Here is an 18,129-nt window from a genome sequence, read left to right as displayed (position 1 = left end):
ATAGCTGCATGGAGACAAACCCATCTAGCTCATCTTCACTCTACAGGCTTCGGAATCTCTCTCTGAACAAGCCCTTTCATCTCCAGTGAGATATTACCCCAGGAGCTGGCTGAAATCTACCCTCCCCCTCTCTCAGTCAAGGCAACAGGACAAGTGCATTGCTGCCTGTGCCTGCCTGCTGAGCTGCTGAACTGTAATGGTCAGAGATCGCACCAGCACAGAAGTATATTGAAGATGAACCCTGGCTCCCAGGGCCCGGGAGCAGGACACTAGCAGCCCCTCCTGGCGGGAGGTCGCTGGGACCCAGCAGCGCAGGTGGTGCCTGAGGGGGCCAGGGCCAAGGCAGGGCGCGTGGGGGCGCAGCAGGGCCGGAGCCTGCTCCTGGCACCTTCAGGGGCGGGGGAATCCAGTCAGTACCAGGGCAGCAAGGGGAACCGGGGGCTGCTGGCCTGTAGCCGGGGCCAGGGCAGCTCCCTCATTCTGTCTCCCCAAATCTACCGCCGCCCTCACCAGCCAATGCCGCCTCCCCCGGACTCACACCTAGGCCAGGAAACCAGAAATGAGAGACAGGCTGCCTGCCACGCCGCATCCTAATGCCTCCTCCCCGCCAGCGAGTTCCTGTGGCGCGGGGTCCCGCGGGCTAATTGCTTTGTAAAGGAACGTTTCCCTTGCCCAGGGGCTGCCTCTGCCTTTCCCTTAGCAGCTCCCTGTTCTTCCATCAGGGTGACCAGGTGCACCAAGGCACCTGCTCCTGCCCCTTCCTTGTTTTATAAACCTCCAGCCTGGCCCCTTTTGTCGCATCTCTACACAGCCCTGCTCTTTGCTTCCCTCCTCTACGTCTCTCCTTTCCTCTTGCTCTGTCCCCCTCTTCTTACCACCCCCATCCCACCTTGTTCTTCCTTTGCTCTGTCATCCTGTCTTCCCCTCCTCCCCCCACCCCGGCTTATTCTCCCCCATGCCCACTGGCATCCCGAGCTGGCTCCAGCCCCCACCTCGTCTCCTTTCACAGCCCTGCAGAGGGGAGGGGAGGGTTCCCCACACTCTCACTGCACAGGGAGGTCAGGCGGAGCAGGGGAACCTGCTGCCAGGCTCCAGGCTCCCTGGGCTCAGTGGGCGTTTGGAGGGGACAGAGTGCAGGATCAAGCAAACACCCCCACCCCCACCCCGGGCCGCTGGCGGCTTTTACCACACACAGCCCTGGCAGCACACATGGGCCAGGACCCTGCACCGGCAAACTAACACCTGGCTTCACAGCGCGTGAGCAACACAGGGCCCTCTCCTCTCAGCCCAGCCCTGCCTCCGAAGGAGGAGCCCCAGGTTCCCAGGTGATTAACAATTTTAAATCAAGACAGGGCTATTTTGTAAAACAAAAAAAAAGAGTTGCTCTATTTCAGCCGAAGTCACGTGGTGTGCGTTATACAGGCGGTCAGACCAGGTGACCCCAATGTGCCCGCCCGGCTTTGGAATCTGTTTAAATACTGACACGTATTAAACGCTGAACACAGGAGTCACTTATCCGCTGCTGCAAGCCACCCGCCACGCTCCATCCATTTGTATTGTCCCATTAAAACCGGAGCTTTTCACTTCAATATTCATTTGCTGCCAGTTCATGCTCCTGCGATCGTGACGTCCTGCTGCAGTGCAGTCACTTTATTGTAACCTCTTATCCAGGAACAAATCTGCCTGGATTGTCACGCCTGGGTTTACCATCAGCACTGACGCACCAGGGCTTGGCCTTAATTGCCTTAGCAGGATAAGGTGAAATCAACAGACCCCCTAGTCTCCCAGGTGAATTGGCCGTAGCTCATTAAAAATCAAAGACCAATCCTCCCCTTGGCTACACCTGCGCAGCCCCCCAGCTTGGCTGGCTGTGAGCATGGGCAGGCCAGGGGCAGCTATTCACACTGGAAGCTGTTGGCCCATTCAGCGTCTCCCTCCTGCAGATTGCCCCGCTGACCCCTCAGTGTTTCTGCAGACCGGCTCTCTCGCCTGTTACGATTTCTTCTTCCTGTGGCTGTGTTTGTGCTTGAGGAGGTGCTGCATGCGGATGTAGGTCTTCCCGCACTCGCTGCATTGATAGGGCCTCTCTCTCTCCATGTGGATTTTCTGGTGGTCCACGAGGTGGTGGTGCCGGTTGAAGGTTTTGTGACACTGGGCACACTGGTAGGGCCGCTCCCCGGTGTGGATCCTCTGGTGCCGGATGAGGTCAGAGGGACGGGTGAAGCTCTTGCTGCAGTATGGACACAGTATGAGCGACCCTTTGCTGCGGTCAGCGTGCATCCTTTTGTGCACGACGAGATACCTCCTCTTAGAGAAGTGCTCCATGCACTCCCTGCACGTGTACGTCCTTTGCACAGGAGGCGGCTGGAATTTGCTCAGACTCGATTTGTGACCCAGCCTCTTGAGCCATTTGGTGATACCGCTGGAACCGTCTTCCGTCTGGCTTCGGGGCTGGGACTCAGGGGGAGCCGCTTGGCCTGAACGTTCCTGAGGAGCAGAGCGCGTGCAGGCCCCCGCAGCTGTCTGGTGTTGCAGATGCAGCAGAAATTTCTGCTTGGCTCTGAAACTTTCCCCACAGCGTGTGCACTCGTACACCAGGTCGTTTGCATGGCCCTTCTGATGGATTATGAGATTTATCTTCAGCCTGAAGCTCTTCCCACACTCTGTGCACACAAACAGTCTCTCCCGAGTGCTCTTTCTCTGGCGGTGGATCAGGGGCACATCCTGGTGAGCGGAGGTCACTGTCCTGCTCTCTGCGTGGCTTCTCTGCTGTGTTACTGAGCTGCATGCAACCTCCTGGGCTGTTACCTCCTCAGGATCCTGGAAATCCTCCTCTTCAAATCCTCCCAACATCGTCCCCGGCACCTGCAGGTTTTCAGAAAGTTCCTCCCCAGGGTCCTGGACACGCTCCCAGGATTCCACGACAGCTTCCTCTTGTGCTCTCTCCAGCGCCATCCCTGGCACATCCTCCACTTGCTGCACCTCGGTTTTGATCACAATCCCTTCATCAACAGCTGGAAATTAAACAGAATCCAGAGATTACTCACTCCATCGGTTTGGCATGAAGGAAACCTAAAGGGCTGGACTTTCCTGATTCCTAAGCTCAGGGGCTGGGTCCCGTCTGAGGCCAGCATGCTGGCATGATGCTAGGCCGTGGCTGTTCAGAAAGAGGCAGACATCTCCCACCTCAGTGTTTACAGAGCTTAGGAAATGACCTGCTATGGGCAGAGTAAAATTGACCTCTGGGCTTTAAGTGATGCACAGGCCTCACGCTGGGTCACTGCCCCGGGTGAGTCGCACCAAAGACTCTCCTGTTGGGTAACCCCCTTCCAAAGCGGCCTCAGGTGTCTTTCAGAGAAGACAGGCTTTGGCGTCACCCTTGAGTTATCCCGGTATGCTTCTCTGAGGTGTTGTCATGGAGAGCCTGACGTTAACAGTGTGGGACATGGAGGCTGGTTTGACTGGTCAGTGATTTAACAAAGTCACTTGACAGTTCCTCTCTGGCTGAGACCTGAAGTGATGAGGTTCAACCCCACATGAACTGTAAGAGCCACGTTCCAAAGCTCTCTCATTGCAGACAGGGAACGACGCTGCTGGCAGACTCTGCCCCGGCTGCCCCAGAGAACTAAACAGGAAACAATGGGCACGTTTGAGTGCAGCGCTGGAATAGCAGCTGGCTGTTTTTATTTAGCTGATTTCAGTCGTTTCTAGTTCTGAAGAACCTCAAAGCTAGGCTGAAAGAGTAGCCAGCCCCCTACCATCAGACACGATCACTGGAGTTACACAAGGGAGGAACGGGACCAAATGCACTCTATTCAGCCCTGTGTGATTAGAGCAGCTGGTCAGGGGGCGGAATATAATGAACATACCAGTATCAGGGGGTAACCGTGTTAGTCTGTATCCACAGGAACGAGAAGTCCGGTGGCACCTTAAAGACTAACAGTTTTATTTGGGCATAAAAAACCCACTTCTTCAGATGCACTTAAGGTGCCACCGAAGATACCAGCTGTTCCTTCTCTGAAGCAGAAACAGCCAGTGATCGCACACGCCATGGCATTTCTTACTCTTCACAACCCTTTCTGGTGGGCAGAGGGATTTACAGTCATTTCTCTACCCCTTGGGACCATCTGCGTCACATAAAGGCCTGTCCTGAAATCTTCAGGCAGAGAGACAGGCCTGGGAACATCACGCCGTCACCTAAGCAGCTTAGTGCTGCCGGGGGCCAAGGCACCTAATGAGGTGGCTTACGAGTTACAACAAAACACAAATGCTGGTTGCTCCAAATACCTTCGTCAGAGAGAAGAGGAGGAGACCGGCTCTGCTTCACTGAGTCCTCCGAACACTCGGAGGAAGGACGGGTGATGGGAGGGATTAACTGCCTGCAGTTGGTTAGGACTGGTAAGAAGCCATGAGGAACATCTGCTGTGAAGAGATGACAAGTGCTGGTTACCACTGGCTTACATACAGCAAGCAGGCACTTGTAAAGACAGGATTTACTGCTCTTGCCGTTTCTGGCTGGGTTAGTCTGTTACTCACCTGGGCTGCAGTGTGGGTGTTCTGCTGGGATTTTACTTTCCTCCAAGGCACCTTGATCCTGCACATGTGGCTCCTCCTCCTGTTTGATCTTTGACAGAGCGTCACTTATCAACCTGGGGGATTCCGGGCCTGAGAAAGAGAATTACGTCGTTTTACAGATAGCCACCGATTTAAAAGCAGCACCTTGGGTTTGTGCTGGCCATCCACGCAGGGCGCGAGGATTTCATCCTCACTAATGTTTGCAAAGCACTTTGAGCTCCATGGGAAGACGGGTTTGGAAAGCAAGTCACTAGTTACTCACGGGGGGGATATACATCGTCAGTTATGGGTGGTGTCACAGCCTAGTGAAAAGCACAAGTGTCATTTTCACTAGGTCATCACACCGCAGTGAAAATCCAATCCCATCAACACAACGTCACCGTGTGACAGACCTCATTCCCTGAGACTAAGAATCCCTGGGTTCTCAGCCTGAGGCTCACGAATTGGTCACAGTCACTTCGCCTCTAATCAGAGAACCTAGGTAGCAGCGTTTGTTTGGCCTGCACATGCGCTCTCCCTCCCTCGTGGCCTGCCTGGAGGCATCTCAAAAAACCATCGTTACTGCACAAGGTGAGTAACGTCCTCTTCTTCTTTGAGTAGCGTCCCTATGGGTGCTCCACCGCAGTGACTTCCCAGCGGTATCCCCCATGGCGGGCTGGGGCTTCGGGGTGGAGTCTGTTACTGGTGATGGTGCGGAGGAACCGAAGAGTCCCGAGTAATCGCGTAGTGTTCCGCGAAAGCATGGGCAGAGGCCCAGGTTGCTGCCCTGCAGATTTCTGAGATGAGGATGTCTTTAAGAAACGCGACCAAGGTAGAAACGGCTCCTGTGGCATGCCTGCGGCTTCCTGACGGGGCAGCAGGTTACGCACATGGTAACAGTGGTTAGTGCAACCGGAGACCCATCTCGAGAGTCTTTGAGCTGATATTGTGGTGCCTCGGGATCTTTCTGCGAATGAAAGGAAGAGTTTAGGAGACTTCCTAAAGTCCTTAGTCCTGACCAAATAAAATGCTAGGGCTCTCCTAACAGCCAGCATATGCAGTCTTGCCTCTCTGTTGTCACAGTGTGGTTTTGGAAAACAGGCGGGGAAGTGAATTAGTTGGTTCATATGAAAGGACGAGGTTATCTTGGGTAGCAGCGTGGGATGTGGCCTCAGGGTGACTCTGTCCTTAACGAAGACCGTGAACAGCGGCTGTGCCAACAATACTGCTATTTCCACATCTGCTGTGCTTGGATAATGGCCACAAGGAATGCTGTCTTCACGGACCGGTGCAGGAGGGAGCAAGTGGCCATAGGTTCAAAGGGTGTTCTAGTTAGTTTTCAGAACCAAGCTGAGGTCCCATGTTGGAGTGGGTGATCCGACCTGTGGGAAGAGGCTTCTCACACTTGTGAGGAATCTGCCTGTTGCTGGATGGGCGAATACTGAGTGTCCGTCCACCTGATGGTGAAAAGTTGCTATGCCCACTAGATGTACTTTAACTGCGAGCTGAGAGAGAGACCAGACCTTCTGAGACCTAGAATAGAATCTAGGATCAAAGGGAGGGAGGAAGATGTGGGAGCCACGTTTGGAATTGCACCAACTTTGGAAGCTGTGCCCGGGTGCCCGGATAGGCCACTCTAAGAATGCCACACTCGGGGCAGACTGCAAGAAACGGGGCCCGCACTCCTCCAGAACTGGTGGTTTATTCTATAATAGAGTCACCAAACCAATATCAAACGAGCTTTTGTAGCACCACACTGGTTAACAAGAAGCCAAACACGGTCCCCTTTAAGTGTTCCAGTCCTTGGCTGCCTAATCAGCCTCCTTGGGGGGCACGAAACATTTTTTGTCTGCCCTCTTGCAGGTTGATGCAATAGAGGTGCGTCTGCCAGATGGCCTTGGCAGGGTCTAAAAGCACCTCATTGACTGGGAGGGCAATTCTGGAAGAGGAAGAGGTGTGCAGTACGTTCAGCAACTTGTGGTGTGAGTCTTTCACTTCCTTGAAGGGAGTTTGCAGAGCCTCAGCCACCTCTTGGAAAAAAGACGGTTACTCACCTGTAGTAACTGTTGTTCTTCGAGATGTGTTGCTCCTATCCATTCCAGTTAGGTGTGCGCGCCGCGCGTGCACGGCTCTTCGGAACATTTTTACCCTAGCAACACTCGGTGGGTCGGCTGGGCGCCCCCTGGAGTGGCGCCACTATGGCGCAGGATATATACCCCTGCCGACCCATCCGCTCCTCAGTTCCTTCTTGCCGGCTACTCCGACAGTGGGGAAGGAGGGCGGGTCTGGAATGGATAGGAGCAACACATCTCGAAGAACAACAGTTACTACAGGTGAGTAACCGTCTTTTCTTCTTCGAGTGATTGCTCCTATGCATTCCAGTTAGGTGATTCCCAAGCCTTACGTAGGCGGTGGGGTCGGAGTTAGATGTTGCAGAATGCAAACTGCTAAGCCAACGGCTGCATCAGCTATGGACTCTTGGACCAATGAGTCAAAAGTGTGGATCGAGGACCAGGGAGCTGCACGACACATCCCCTGAAAGGGTATGTGAGCCAGGAAGGCAGCAGAGAAGCCTGAGCCCTGGTGGAATGTGCAGTAAGATGGCTCCATGGAACACGGGCCAAAAATCCAGGAGGTGCGGATGCACAACGTCATTGAATATGAAATCCTCTAGGAGGAGACAGGTAAGCCCTTCGTCCGGTATGCCGGTACGACAACGGTTTGGGGGCATTACGAGAGGGCTCTGTCCGCCAGATATAGATTGCGGACGCCCTACGGATGTCGGAGGAGTGCAATTGTTGTTCTCCTTGCAATGAGAGTGGCTTCGGAAAGAAGACCTGAAGGAAGACATCCTGGTAGATATAAAAGGCCGACACCTCCTTAGGGAGGCAGGGCGGACGTGGTAAGAACTGCCCTTGTCCTAGAGGAACACATTATACTGTGGGCCTATTGTGAGAGCCTGAATCTCGGAGACTCGTCTGGCCGTTTGAAAGGCTACAGGAAAACCGTCTCCCAGGACCGGTATATCAATGAGCATGCTGAGATTGGCTCAAATAGGGCAGGCATAGACTGGTTAGAACCAGGTTGAGGACCCAGGTTTATGGCGGGGCCCCACTTGGGGGGTATAAACGCTCCAAGCCCTGAGGAACCTGATGGAATGGATCGGGACCTCGGCGGGAGAAACATTGCATGTTTCGAAGCAGCAGGAGAAACGCGTCCACTTGGCCAGATACATTAACCGAGTGGAAGATTTTCTACCACCCCGGAGAATCCTGTAGACCCGAGGCAGAACCACGTAACTCGGAACGGGTTAGCCACGCAGCAGCCCTGTTGTGAGGTGCAGGGAGTACAAGTCCGGGTGGTGAAGCTCGCCGTGATCCCGCGACACGGGGTCTGGGCAAAGAGGGTTGGCTACCGACAGGTGTAGCAACATGGTGCACCAGTGCTGCCCGGGTTACGCTGGAGCGATCACGATCAGGTGCGCTCTGTCCCTGCGGAGTTTTAGCAGGACCCTGTGAACCAGCGGGAACAGTGTAAAGGCGTACAGCAGATGGCTGATCCACGGCCTCAGGGAAACCCCCCCAAGACCGAGCCTGGGGAGAGGCCTTGGAACGAGGAGAACTTCTTTCTCTCTTCGTTCTTGCGAGAGCGAGGAGGCTATGCGGGAAAAGCTCCACGTCCGGAAAACGGAATGGATAATGTCCGGAGGAAACGACCACTTGCGAGACAGGAAGGATCTGCTGAGGCGATCCGCCAGCTGAGACGCCTGGTACACAAGGCAGACCGGTCTCAGCTCTCGGACATTGATGTGTAAGGCCATCTCTCGCGCCGACCGAAGGCCGTGAGTGCGAAGCCGAGCCAGGGGAGCACCCAGCCGAGAGATGGGGTGTCTGTCCGGAGGGACCCCGAGGGGTGAATGGAACAGCCTCCATGGATACACCAGGGAGGGCGCTGACTCCCGGTCGAGGGAGCCTAGGATGCTCGGGGGGAACGAGACGACCACGAGTATGGTATCTCTGCCCGGGTGGTACACCCAGGTGAGCCACAATTGAAGTGGGCGGAGGCGAAGCCTGGCATGTTCAGTTACAAACGTGCAGACAGCCGTGTGACTCAGGAAACTTTGGCTCGCAAGTGCGAGCCAAAGTTGTCGGGAAGGACCGTAGGCCTTGTACAATCGCTACCCTTGCCTGAAACCGAGGCTGAGGTAAGCAGGCTCTGGAGAGACTGGAGGCCAGGGCGGCCCCAATGAATTCTATTCCCTGTGTGGGAATGAGAGTGGATTTTTCCATTGATCATCAGGCCTAGACACGGGAATAGGTCCGTGTCGATGCCCATACAACTGGTAACTTGGGCCTGGTGGTCCCTTGAATGAGCCAATCGTCTAGATACGGAGAACGTGTATCCGACGGTGGCGAAGAGACGCGACGACCACAGCCATGCACTTTGCATACACTTGGGCTGTATAGAGGCCAACCGGGAGGGCCGTATACTGGAAACGACGGTAGGCCCCAAACGAGGGCACCTTCTGTGTGGAGAAGAAATAGTGATGTGAAACATGCGCCCTGCATATGGAGGGCGGCGTACCAGTTTCCGGGATCCAAGGATGGGATTGACGTCCCCCCTTGGTACCGTGCGGAACTTATCTGCATCGTGACTTGTCACGGTCCCGCAGGTCTAGGATAGGTCTGAGACCTCCCTTCGCCTAGGGGATAGGTTTCGTCCTTAGGTACCTCCTGTACCTTTGGGGTCCGGATTGATGCCCACGACCGCGTAAGCCACGCCCGCTGGCAAAGTACTGACTTTGGCAAGGCGCAGGGAAAGAGCGGATACGCTGGGGACGGCAATGTCGGTTCTGAATTACCGGCATGTGTATGCCGACAGAGAGAGAGCTCAAAGCGACCCTGCTGCCCTCTAGGCTTTGCCGCTTAGGGCCAGTGTTTCCAGGGAACAGGCCTTTGTCATTGAAGGGCAAGTCCTGTACAGTGTGCCGCAGCTGCGAGGGAAGGCTCGATAACTGGAGCCATCTTGTGGCCACCCCCGAGGCCAGAGCGGGAGTTCTGAAGAACCGCCTCTGTAAATTTGGCTGCCACCCATAGTAGCGGCTAAGCAGGGCTTGCCAGTCTGCCACACGAAGTTGCAGGGCCCCCGCCGAGTATATCTTACGGCCCAGTAAGACCATACGCCTAGCCTCCTTAGATATAGGGGCTGGTGCGTTTGGATTAGAGGAGGGCCCGAGGAGTATGTTCCTGCCCCCCCTATCCGGGGAGGAGGAAGAAGAAAGGCCAGGGAGAAGCGGGTCCTGTGTGGGCTCAAGCTCCTGGACGACCTCCTGATCCGGCGGGATCGGGGAGCCCGGTGGATGAACCGGGGCTTGCTCCATACCGGTCGGAGGGGGACAGCTAATTGTCACCTCTGGCACCCAGAGCTCCGACGGAGCGGAGCGAGATGGGATCACTGGTACGCCGCTGGCGTGGTAGGACACCCAAGGCGTCCAGAATGACCACTGATAGGTCTCCTGGAAGACTCTGGAGGGCCCATCGGAAAACAGAGTCCTACGCATAGGAAGCGTCCGCACGGAACGACACTGATGCGTGTCTGGATGGCCCTGGAGGAGCTGAAAAGCCCATGGTAGAGTCTGCGTCTGTAACTGACGTCACTGGACGCTGCGCCCGGGATCGGTACCGGGATGGATCGGTGCTGCGGGACGCTGACCGGTGCCGCGAGTACTACTGGTACCAACATGGAGAACGGTGCCGAGACTGAGAGCGGCGTTGGGACCTCGATCGGCGGGACCGAGAACATCTGCAGGACCGCGATCGTAAACGGTGCCGCTCTGCGGTGCCGACGGAGGGTGGACTGATCAAGGCAGGCTTGCCGATTGACTATGTAACCCGCACCGGCGGTGCCGGGGGTTGAGGCAGCGCAGGCTCTGCCCTCGCCAGCAACTCCCTCGCTGTGGAAATGTTTCCGGCGTGGAGGGAATAGTGAGCTCGACCACAGCTCGCACCACAGACGCCACTTCATAGCGAGCTCGACCACGGGCCGTACCGGGGAGCGTTCCCGCACCGGACTCGACGGCTTTGCCTGGCCGGAGTTAATGGTGCGGGTATTGTCGGTGCCGCGGCAGACCGGTGTCGGGTGGTCCGACTGAGCATCGCGCTCGGCTGCGGAGCAGGCAGCTCGGACGCAGCTTCAGAGCGAGCTCGACCACGGTCCGTACCGGGGAGCTTGCCAGCACCGGACTCGACGGTCCTTACCTGGCCGGAGTTGATGGTGCGGATATCGTCGGTGCACAGCAGACATCGGTGCCGGGCGATCCGACTGAGCATAGCGCTCGGCTGCGGAGCAGGTGGCTCGGACGCAGCTTCCTAGCGAGCCCGACCACGGTTAGTACCGGGGAGCTTACCGGCTCCGGACTCGACGGCTCTTGCCTGGCCGGAGTTAATGGTGCGGATAGTGCCGGTGCCGCGGCAGACATCGGTGCCGGGCAATCCGACTGAGCATCGCGCTCGGCTGCGGAGCAGGCATCCCGGATGCAGCTTCAGAGTGAGCTCGACCGCGGTCCGTACCGGGGAGCTAGCCAGCACCGGACTCGACGGTCCTTACCTGGCCGGAGTTGATGGTGCGGATATCGTCGGTGCCGTGGCAGACATCGGTGCCGGGCGATCCGACTGAGCATAGCGCTCGGCTGCGGAGCAGGCGGCTCGGACACAGCTTCCTAGCGAGCTCGACCGCGGTCCGTACCGGGGAGCTTTGCAACACCGGACTCAATGGTTCTTACCTGGCCAGAGTTGATGGTGTGGATATCGTCGGTGCCGCGGCAGACATCGGTGCTGGGCGATCCCACTGAGCATAACGCTCGGCTGCGGAGCAGGCGGCTCGGACGCAGCTTCATAGCGAGCTCGACCACGGTCCGTACCGGGGAGCTTTCCAGCACCGGACTCGACGGCTCTTGCCTGACCGGAGTTAATGGTGCGGATATTGTCGGTGCCGCGGCAGACATCGGTGCCGGGCGCTCCGACTGAGTATAGCGCTCGGCTGCGGAGCAGGCGGCTCGGACGCAGCTTCAGAGCGAGCTCGACCACGGACCATACCGGGGAGCTTTCCAGCACCGGACTCTACGGCTCTTGCCTGGCCGGAGTTAATGGTGCGGATATTGTCGGGGCCGCGGCAGACATCGGTGCCGGGCGAGCCGACTGAGCATAGCGCTCGGCTGCGGAGCAGGCGGCTCGGACGCAGCTTCGTAGCGAGCTCGACCACGGTTCGTACTGGGGAGCTTTCCAGCACCGGACTCGACGGCTCTTGCCTGGCCGGAGTTAATGGTGCGGATATTGTCGGTGCCGTGGCAGACATCGGTGCCGGCGATCCAACTGAGCATCGCGCTCAGCTGCGGAGCAGGGACGTCGGCGACGGTCGGTGCCGAGAGGCCTTAGCGGTGCCGGCGATCCGGTGCCGAGGGAGCGCTCCTTGAAGATTAACCAGCGCTCGGCGCCGAGAGCAGAGGAGCAAGAGCTGCCTCCCTCAGGAGCTGCCTCCCTCAGGAGCTGCTTGAGGGGAAAGTCCCGCTCCCCTTTGTTCTCAGATGAAAGGCCTCACAAAAGCGGCACTTATCTGTGTGGTGAGATCCCTCGAGGCACTTAAGAGAGGATCTCTTGTCGGCAGCGGCTTATGGCCGGCCGAGCATTACACAACCCTGTGGACCGGGCATCGGACCCGGTACCGGGTGAGGGGAAGGGGATAAACCCCGAATCCCTGTAAAATAAATACTATTCTACAAACAAAATAAAGTTAACTACAACTGTAAACAGAACGAGAGAAACTACGAGTAGCTAGGGAAGTGGAGGTCAGTTAAGCTGCGCTCCACTGTTCCAACTGGCCGTCACGGGCGGGAAGAAGGAACTGAGGAGCGGATGGGTCGGCTGGGGTATATATCCTGCGCCATAGTGGCGCCACTCCAGGGGGCGCCCAGCCGACCCACCGAGTGTTGCTAGGGTAAAAATGTTCCGAAGAGCCGTGCACGCGCGGCGCGCACACCTAACTGGAATGCATAGGAGCAATCACTCGAAGAAGAAGCTTAAAATCATCAGATAATGATGGAGAAGGGGGCATCACCACCTCATCAGGTGAGGAGATGTTCATCGGTGGAGTGGTTTTCACCTCTAGTCTGGCCTCCTGTTGCTTGAAAGTTTCTTCCCAAACCTCTGGGGCTCTGGATACAGAGTCCAGAGGGGATCGTCTGGTGGACTCTCAGTGGGAGATTCTAGATCCCCAAGAGGTGTGGGGCCTGTAGGCTGCCCGTGGATCCCAGCAAGGCCACTGAAGGGGAAGGGCATGGGTGGCACTGCCCACAGGTGACCATACCAGGAAGATTGGGGATCTCAGCGTGGATGCAGCTGTGTAGGTCTCAGATGCTAAAACAGAGGGTTGTGACCTAAGACCAGAGACAAGCGATCCTCCTGGTCACTGTCTGACTCCCTGCTGGAGTCGGGTGGGGCTGATAAGGGCGCTGGAGGTGAACACCCCGGTGCCGATGGTGGTTCTGGGGACCGAGATGGGCTCAATGCTGGAGCCTGGGTACCAAGTAGTGGGGTCTCTCGGGACCCTATGGTTGTGGAGGAGCCAGAGAAGCAGAACTCCGGTGATATGACTGTTGTTGATGCTGACTCGGTACCGACGGCCTTTTATGTGCGGCTCATTCCGACAGGAGCTGCTTTGAAGTGCTCCATGCCAAGGATCTTTTTGTTGGCACCAATTTTGTAGAGACGGTACCGACTGTGGTGCCCGTTCCCCAGCCTGGGTCCCATGGGTCCCCAAGGCATTACGTGGGTCCCTAGGCATATGGAGCTCTTGGTGCCACTCCTTGCAGTCACTGGTGCCAAAGTGACCGAACACACCAGGGATCCCCTTTGGCTGGTCAAGAGCTTGGTTTGAGGGCTTGCAGACTTTAGAGGGGCAGTCAGCCGACTTTCTCTGCAATTCTCCCTCTCTGGAGGTTGAAGGCTCTGGAGACGACCTTCATCCTGGAATGTATTCGGGACCAGGGTCAGCACCCTCCACGGAAAGGAGTTTCAAGTTTTGCTGCCGGTTCTTTTGGGATCTAGCCTTCAGCTGCTGGCAGAAACTGCACTTCTGCGGAATACGTGCCTCTCCGAGAGACGCGGGACACAACAAGAGTGTCCATCCATCCCTGGCATTGCCTTCCTGCAGGAGAGGCGCCTTTTAAAACAGGGCGGGAAACGATCATGCCCCTACTTAGGCACCAACTTTATGGGTGCTCTGGGGCTGGAGCACCCACGGAAAAAAATAGTGGGTGCTCAGCACCCCCTGGCAGTCACCACCATCAGCAGGAAGAGGTAGAGGGAGGCAGGGGGTAGAATGGAAAAGGCAGGGTGGGGCATGCCCTAGGGGCAGGGGTGGAGTGGGGACAGGGCCTGGGGCAGAGCAGGGTTCGAGCACCCTCGGGAAAGGGGCTCTCTAGGCACTACAAACGCTAATGGAAATGCTAAGAACTAAAAACGACTTGTTCCGTTCCCGGGCCAAGGGCGACTGAGAAGGAACAGCGGGCGGTTCGCCTGCGCAGCGCTGGATGACCTCGAGGCAGCCCACGAGGGGGAGAGGCCGCATGTGCAGGCCGTACAGAGACTGCTACTGAGAGTCTCCAATCAGAGGCCCAGACACAGCTACAGTGGAGCACCCAGAAGGACGCTAACTGAAGAAGCAGCAGCACTCACCTGTGCAAGGCTCCACGGGGATTTCTACTCTCTCTGAGTCCTGCTGATCCCGGATACATGGCTCTTCCCCTTGTTCAATACGAGCTAAGATGTCAGGCTTGGAAATGGCATAATCTATTTCAAAGAAAAGAATGAGAGCAGGGAACACGACATTACAAAGAACTGCAGATTTTCCAACGAGCACAGAATGGCGGGAGCACGGCTCTTTAGAAAATCTGGCCCCGGTGGTGGGGGCTGAGCATTCGAAAATGTGGCTCTTAATCTCTCTGGGCCTCAATTCTGCATCCATACTGCCCTGCCTTACGGGGGTTTGTGAGGATGAGGCACGTGGGTGCTACCTACAGTGACGGCGCGTGGATCAGAACCAAGAGAAGTCAGAAGTGGACATCATCAGATTTCTGCAAAGACGACTCGGGCCGGAGCAGATACATGCAATTATTATCCAGCGGGAGAAAGCACAGGACATGGAGAGCTCAAGCCACCACTGGGTAACTTTCACTCCCTGTTCCTATGAGAGGATGCACAGAGTTGTAGCTCTCCAAGATTTTCTGAAAGTTCAAGTGCTGACCTAGCAAAATGCAACGCAAGTGGAGGATAACTCCGAGCTGGATTCCAGCCCACGAACTGCACACAACTTACCGCTTCTAACGAAGGAGGGAAAACGGATCCTTACCCAGCGAGATCAAAGTCTCATAATTCCCCTTCATCACGTTCTTGTAAAGCTCCTTCTGCCATTCCTCTAAGCTCCCCCACTCCTGCTCGTTGAAATACACTGAGACATCATCGAACGTCACCGGCACCTGAAATCACACGCGTTGCATGCTCAGCGCCTGCTGCTTTTGTACCATCCTGTTAACAGCTCCTTACATCTTTTATTAGTTATGAGACAAGGAGCACAAACAACCCCAGCCCCACTGTCACCACAGACAGTCACTAGCCCTCTGGACAAGGCAAGGCAGCCTTACTTCCGTCCCTGTACCTTAAAAGGACTTCAGGACCTCCCCGCCTCCAGGGGATCCCTGCACTGCTGTTGCTTAAACCTTCATCCCTCTGCAGGCTGCTGACAAACCTCATTGTGTACGTGCTGGGGCCACATACATCACAATTTGCAACTATAGTGACGCGGCTCGTGGGGCATCCCCAAGTGGTCCCAAGATTTCACAGCATGGTGGATGAACAAGACCATCTGATAATTCTATATTATATTTTGCTCGCATCCCTCGGCACGAGCTGGGACACAGTTACCTGGGGGACCAGCCCTTTAGTGCCTGGTGGGAGTCTCAGGATCCAGAAGTTCCTGTTCTTCAGCAGGTTCTCCACGTTCTCCAGCCTCCTCTGCAGCAGATTATTCTCCTGGATCAGAGTCTCCAGCACGGCCCACTTACTCTCCAGCTGGTTCCCAAACTCCACCACTGTCCTCTCACAGTCTATTAGTTTCTTCTCAGTCGTCCCCGTTCTTCCCTCCAGGTTCAGCCACCGTGTGGTGTGAGCCTCCACGTTCCTCTCCAGGGCTTGGATTGACGTCATTACAGCCAGGGAAATCGCTGCTGTGCCCAGCTGAGTTTCTCTCACACTTTGTTCCGGGACGGCAAGGGGTTGGAAAGGCATCACACCCTGTTGCTCCGAGTCTGGTTCCACAACCTGTTTGCAAGGACAGCAAGTGAAAACTGAGCCAGAGATAGAACCAGGATCTAGCTGCAGAGGCAAAATTATGGTGACCAGATGTCCCAATTTTATAGGGACAGTCCTGATATTCAGGGCTTTTTCTTACATAGGCACCTGTTACCACCCCACCACCTGTCCCGATTTTTCACACTTTCTATCTGGTCACCCTAGGCACAATAAAGAGCTGCTCCCACGCTCCATGCTGCTGAGCACTTCCCAGGTTTCAAAGTTTGCTCGCACTCCCGGTGTGGCAGGCACAGATCTCCTGATATTTTCATCATAGGCTTCAGGTGGGATTGCAGACCTTAGCAGGTGAAATCTAGCACGACACAGGGCGGGGTCTGACTACAAGACTCAAGGGGTTTATTATGGCCCCATTCGTTACCTGCAGTTCTATTAAGTGGGTGGCCGCATTTTTAGATCCCGGCCTTGGCAGCAACCAGGGTCCAGGCAGAGTCAGAACCAGGGCCGGCTCCAGACCCCAGCACGCCAAGCGCATGCTTGGGGCGACATGCCGCGGGGGGCGCTCTGCCAGTCGCCGGGAGGGCGGCAGGCGGCTCCGGCGGATCTCCCGCAGGCGTGCCTGAGGAGGGTCCGCCGGTCTGCGGATGCTCCACCGGAGCCGCGGGACCAGCGGACCATCTGCAGACACGTCTGAGGGAGGTCCCCCAGAGCCGCGGGACCGGCGACCGGCAGAGCACCCCCCGCGGGGTGCCGCCCTGCTTGGGGCAGCGAAATCGCGAGCGCCGCCCCTGTTCAGAACCCACCTTCCAACTCCCGTGGGCAAGACCCGCCCCGCGGTGCCCACGCGGGAGCCGGGCAGTGCCGGCCCGGGAGAGACGCCTTGGTGGCCCCGTAAGAGCCCTGAGTGCCCCCGCTGGCCTGGCCGGCCCCGAGGAGCCCCCGACAGCCGGCGGCGAGCGGGCGGGTCGGTGTTCAGCTGTCCCGGGGGCCGCTCTGTGGCCCGCCCGGGCCGGGCCCGCTGGCACCGCACCCGTGACACCCGAGCGGCGCTAGGCCGCGGCCTCCGCTCGGACACGGGCCGGGTCCCCACGCTCCTGCCCCGGCCGCCCAGCTCATGTCCCCGCTAACCCGGAGGGGACCGCGTCGGGCGGCAAACCCCGGGGAGGAGAAACGGGCCGGGATCGCCCCACCCCGGGGCTCAGCCCCCGCCCGGCCGGGCAGCCCCGCGCCCCCCGCGGCCCGGCTCCCGGGGCCCAGGCCGGGCCGGGCGGGGAGAAGCTCCCGGGGCCCGAGGCTCCCCCGCCCGCCGGGCCTCACCTGGGCAGCGGCCCGCTCGGCCATGGCCCCCCCGGGGAGGCGGGCGGGGCTTCTCCAGCGGGCCCGGCCCGGCCGAGCTCCGCTCCCGCTCCGGGCTGGGCAGGGTCCCGGCGCCGCCTCGCCACGGGCCGGCCCCGCTGCCGGGCGGAGCAGAGCGAGCGCAGCCGGGAGGGGGGAGGGAGCCGCGGCCTGGCTGCCGGGCCGGGAGCGGCGGGGCGGCGGCAGACGGGGCCGGGAGGCGGGAGCCGGCCTGTGCGGGTCCAGTCTCCGCCCTGAGCGCGGCTCGGTCTCGGTGTGACAAACCCCGCAGCGGGGATCGGGGCTGGGAGCCGCTGGGTTCAGGCCCCTGGTGCGGCCCCCACGGGGCTGCAGCAGAAGCACCCGGGGCTGGAGGGGGAAATTCCTGCGGGGCAGCCCCGCGCCTGGGCTCACGCTGCCTCTTCAGCACTGCGAGCTGGGAACCCGGCCCCCCACCGGCTCAGCCCTGGGGCCGTGGTGCCAGGTCCGACTGGGGCTGGGCCAGCTGCCTCAGAGGGACTGAACAGACCAGGGCAATTAGCGAGGATCCCTCCTCTGTCAGCCACTCCCGGCTTCTGGCACTCAGAGGTTTGGGGCACCCAGAGCGTGGGGCTCCATCCCTGAGCAGCCTGGCTAATAGCCATGGATAGACCCGTCCTCCATGAACGTATCTCGTTCTTTTTTGAACTGTTCTAGTCTGGGCCTTCACAACATCCTCAGGCAAGGAGTTCCACAGGTTGACTGTGCGCTGGGTGAAAAAATACTTCCTTTTGTTTTAATCCTGCTGCCTGTTCATTTCATTTGATGACCCCCAGTTCTTGTATTATGGGAAGGAGTAAATAATGCTTCTTTATTTACTTACATATTCACTGTATGTTAG

The 18,129-nt window shown here is 57.7% G+C and overlaps 1 protein-coding gene across 1 annotated transcript; it reads right to left on the bottom strand.

Moving 5' to 3' along the window:
• Positions 1-288: 288 nt before the first annotated feature.
• On the bottom strand, positions 289-17,952 carry LOC123363142 (zinc finger protein 777-like). Its single transcript, XM_045004006.1, has 7 exons — positions 17,232-17,952; positions 15,531-15,926; positions 14,959-15,085; positions 14,286-14,399; positions 4,537-4,665; positions 4,288-4,419; positions 289-3,014 (listed from the first exon to the last, which is right to left on the bottom strand). Exons 1-7 carry the CDS (start codon positions 17,253-17,255, stop codon positions 1,993-1,995), a joined length of 1,944 nt encoding a protein of 647 aa, XP_044859941.1. The 5' UTR covers positions 17,256-17,952; the 3' UTR covers positions 289-1,992.
• Positions 17,953-18,129: the final 177 nt, after the last annotated feature.

The sequence above is a fragment of the Mauremys mutica genome, chromosome 2, assembly GCF_020497125.1.
Source record: "Mauremys mutica isolate MM-2020 ecotype Southern chromosome 2, ASM2049712v1, whole genome shotgun sequence".
Lineage (NCBI taxonomy): Eukaryota > Metazoa > Chordata > Testudines > Geoemydidae > Mauremys > Mauremys mutica.
The sequence above is the reverse complement of the archived record's forward strand: the minus strand, read 5'-3'. Positions and strand labels throughout refer to the sequence as shown.

Coding starts and splice junctions, on each gene's coding strand:
- LOC123363142 (XM_045004006.1), bottom strand. CDS start 17,255: ATGGCCGAGCGGGCCGCTGCCCAG. Junction 4,420..4,536: donor ACACCCACACTGCAGCCCAG/GTGAGTAACAGA, acceptor TCTTCACAGCAG/ATGTTCCTCATGGCTTCTTA. Junction 3,015..4,287: donor TCCTCTTCTCTCTGACGAAG/GTATTTGGAGCA, acceptor TTTAATTTCCAG/CTGTTGATGAAGGGATTGTG.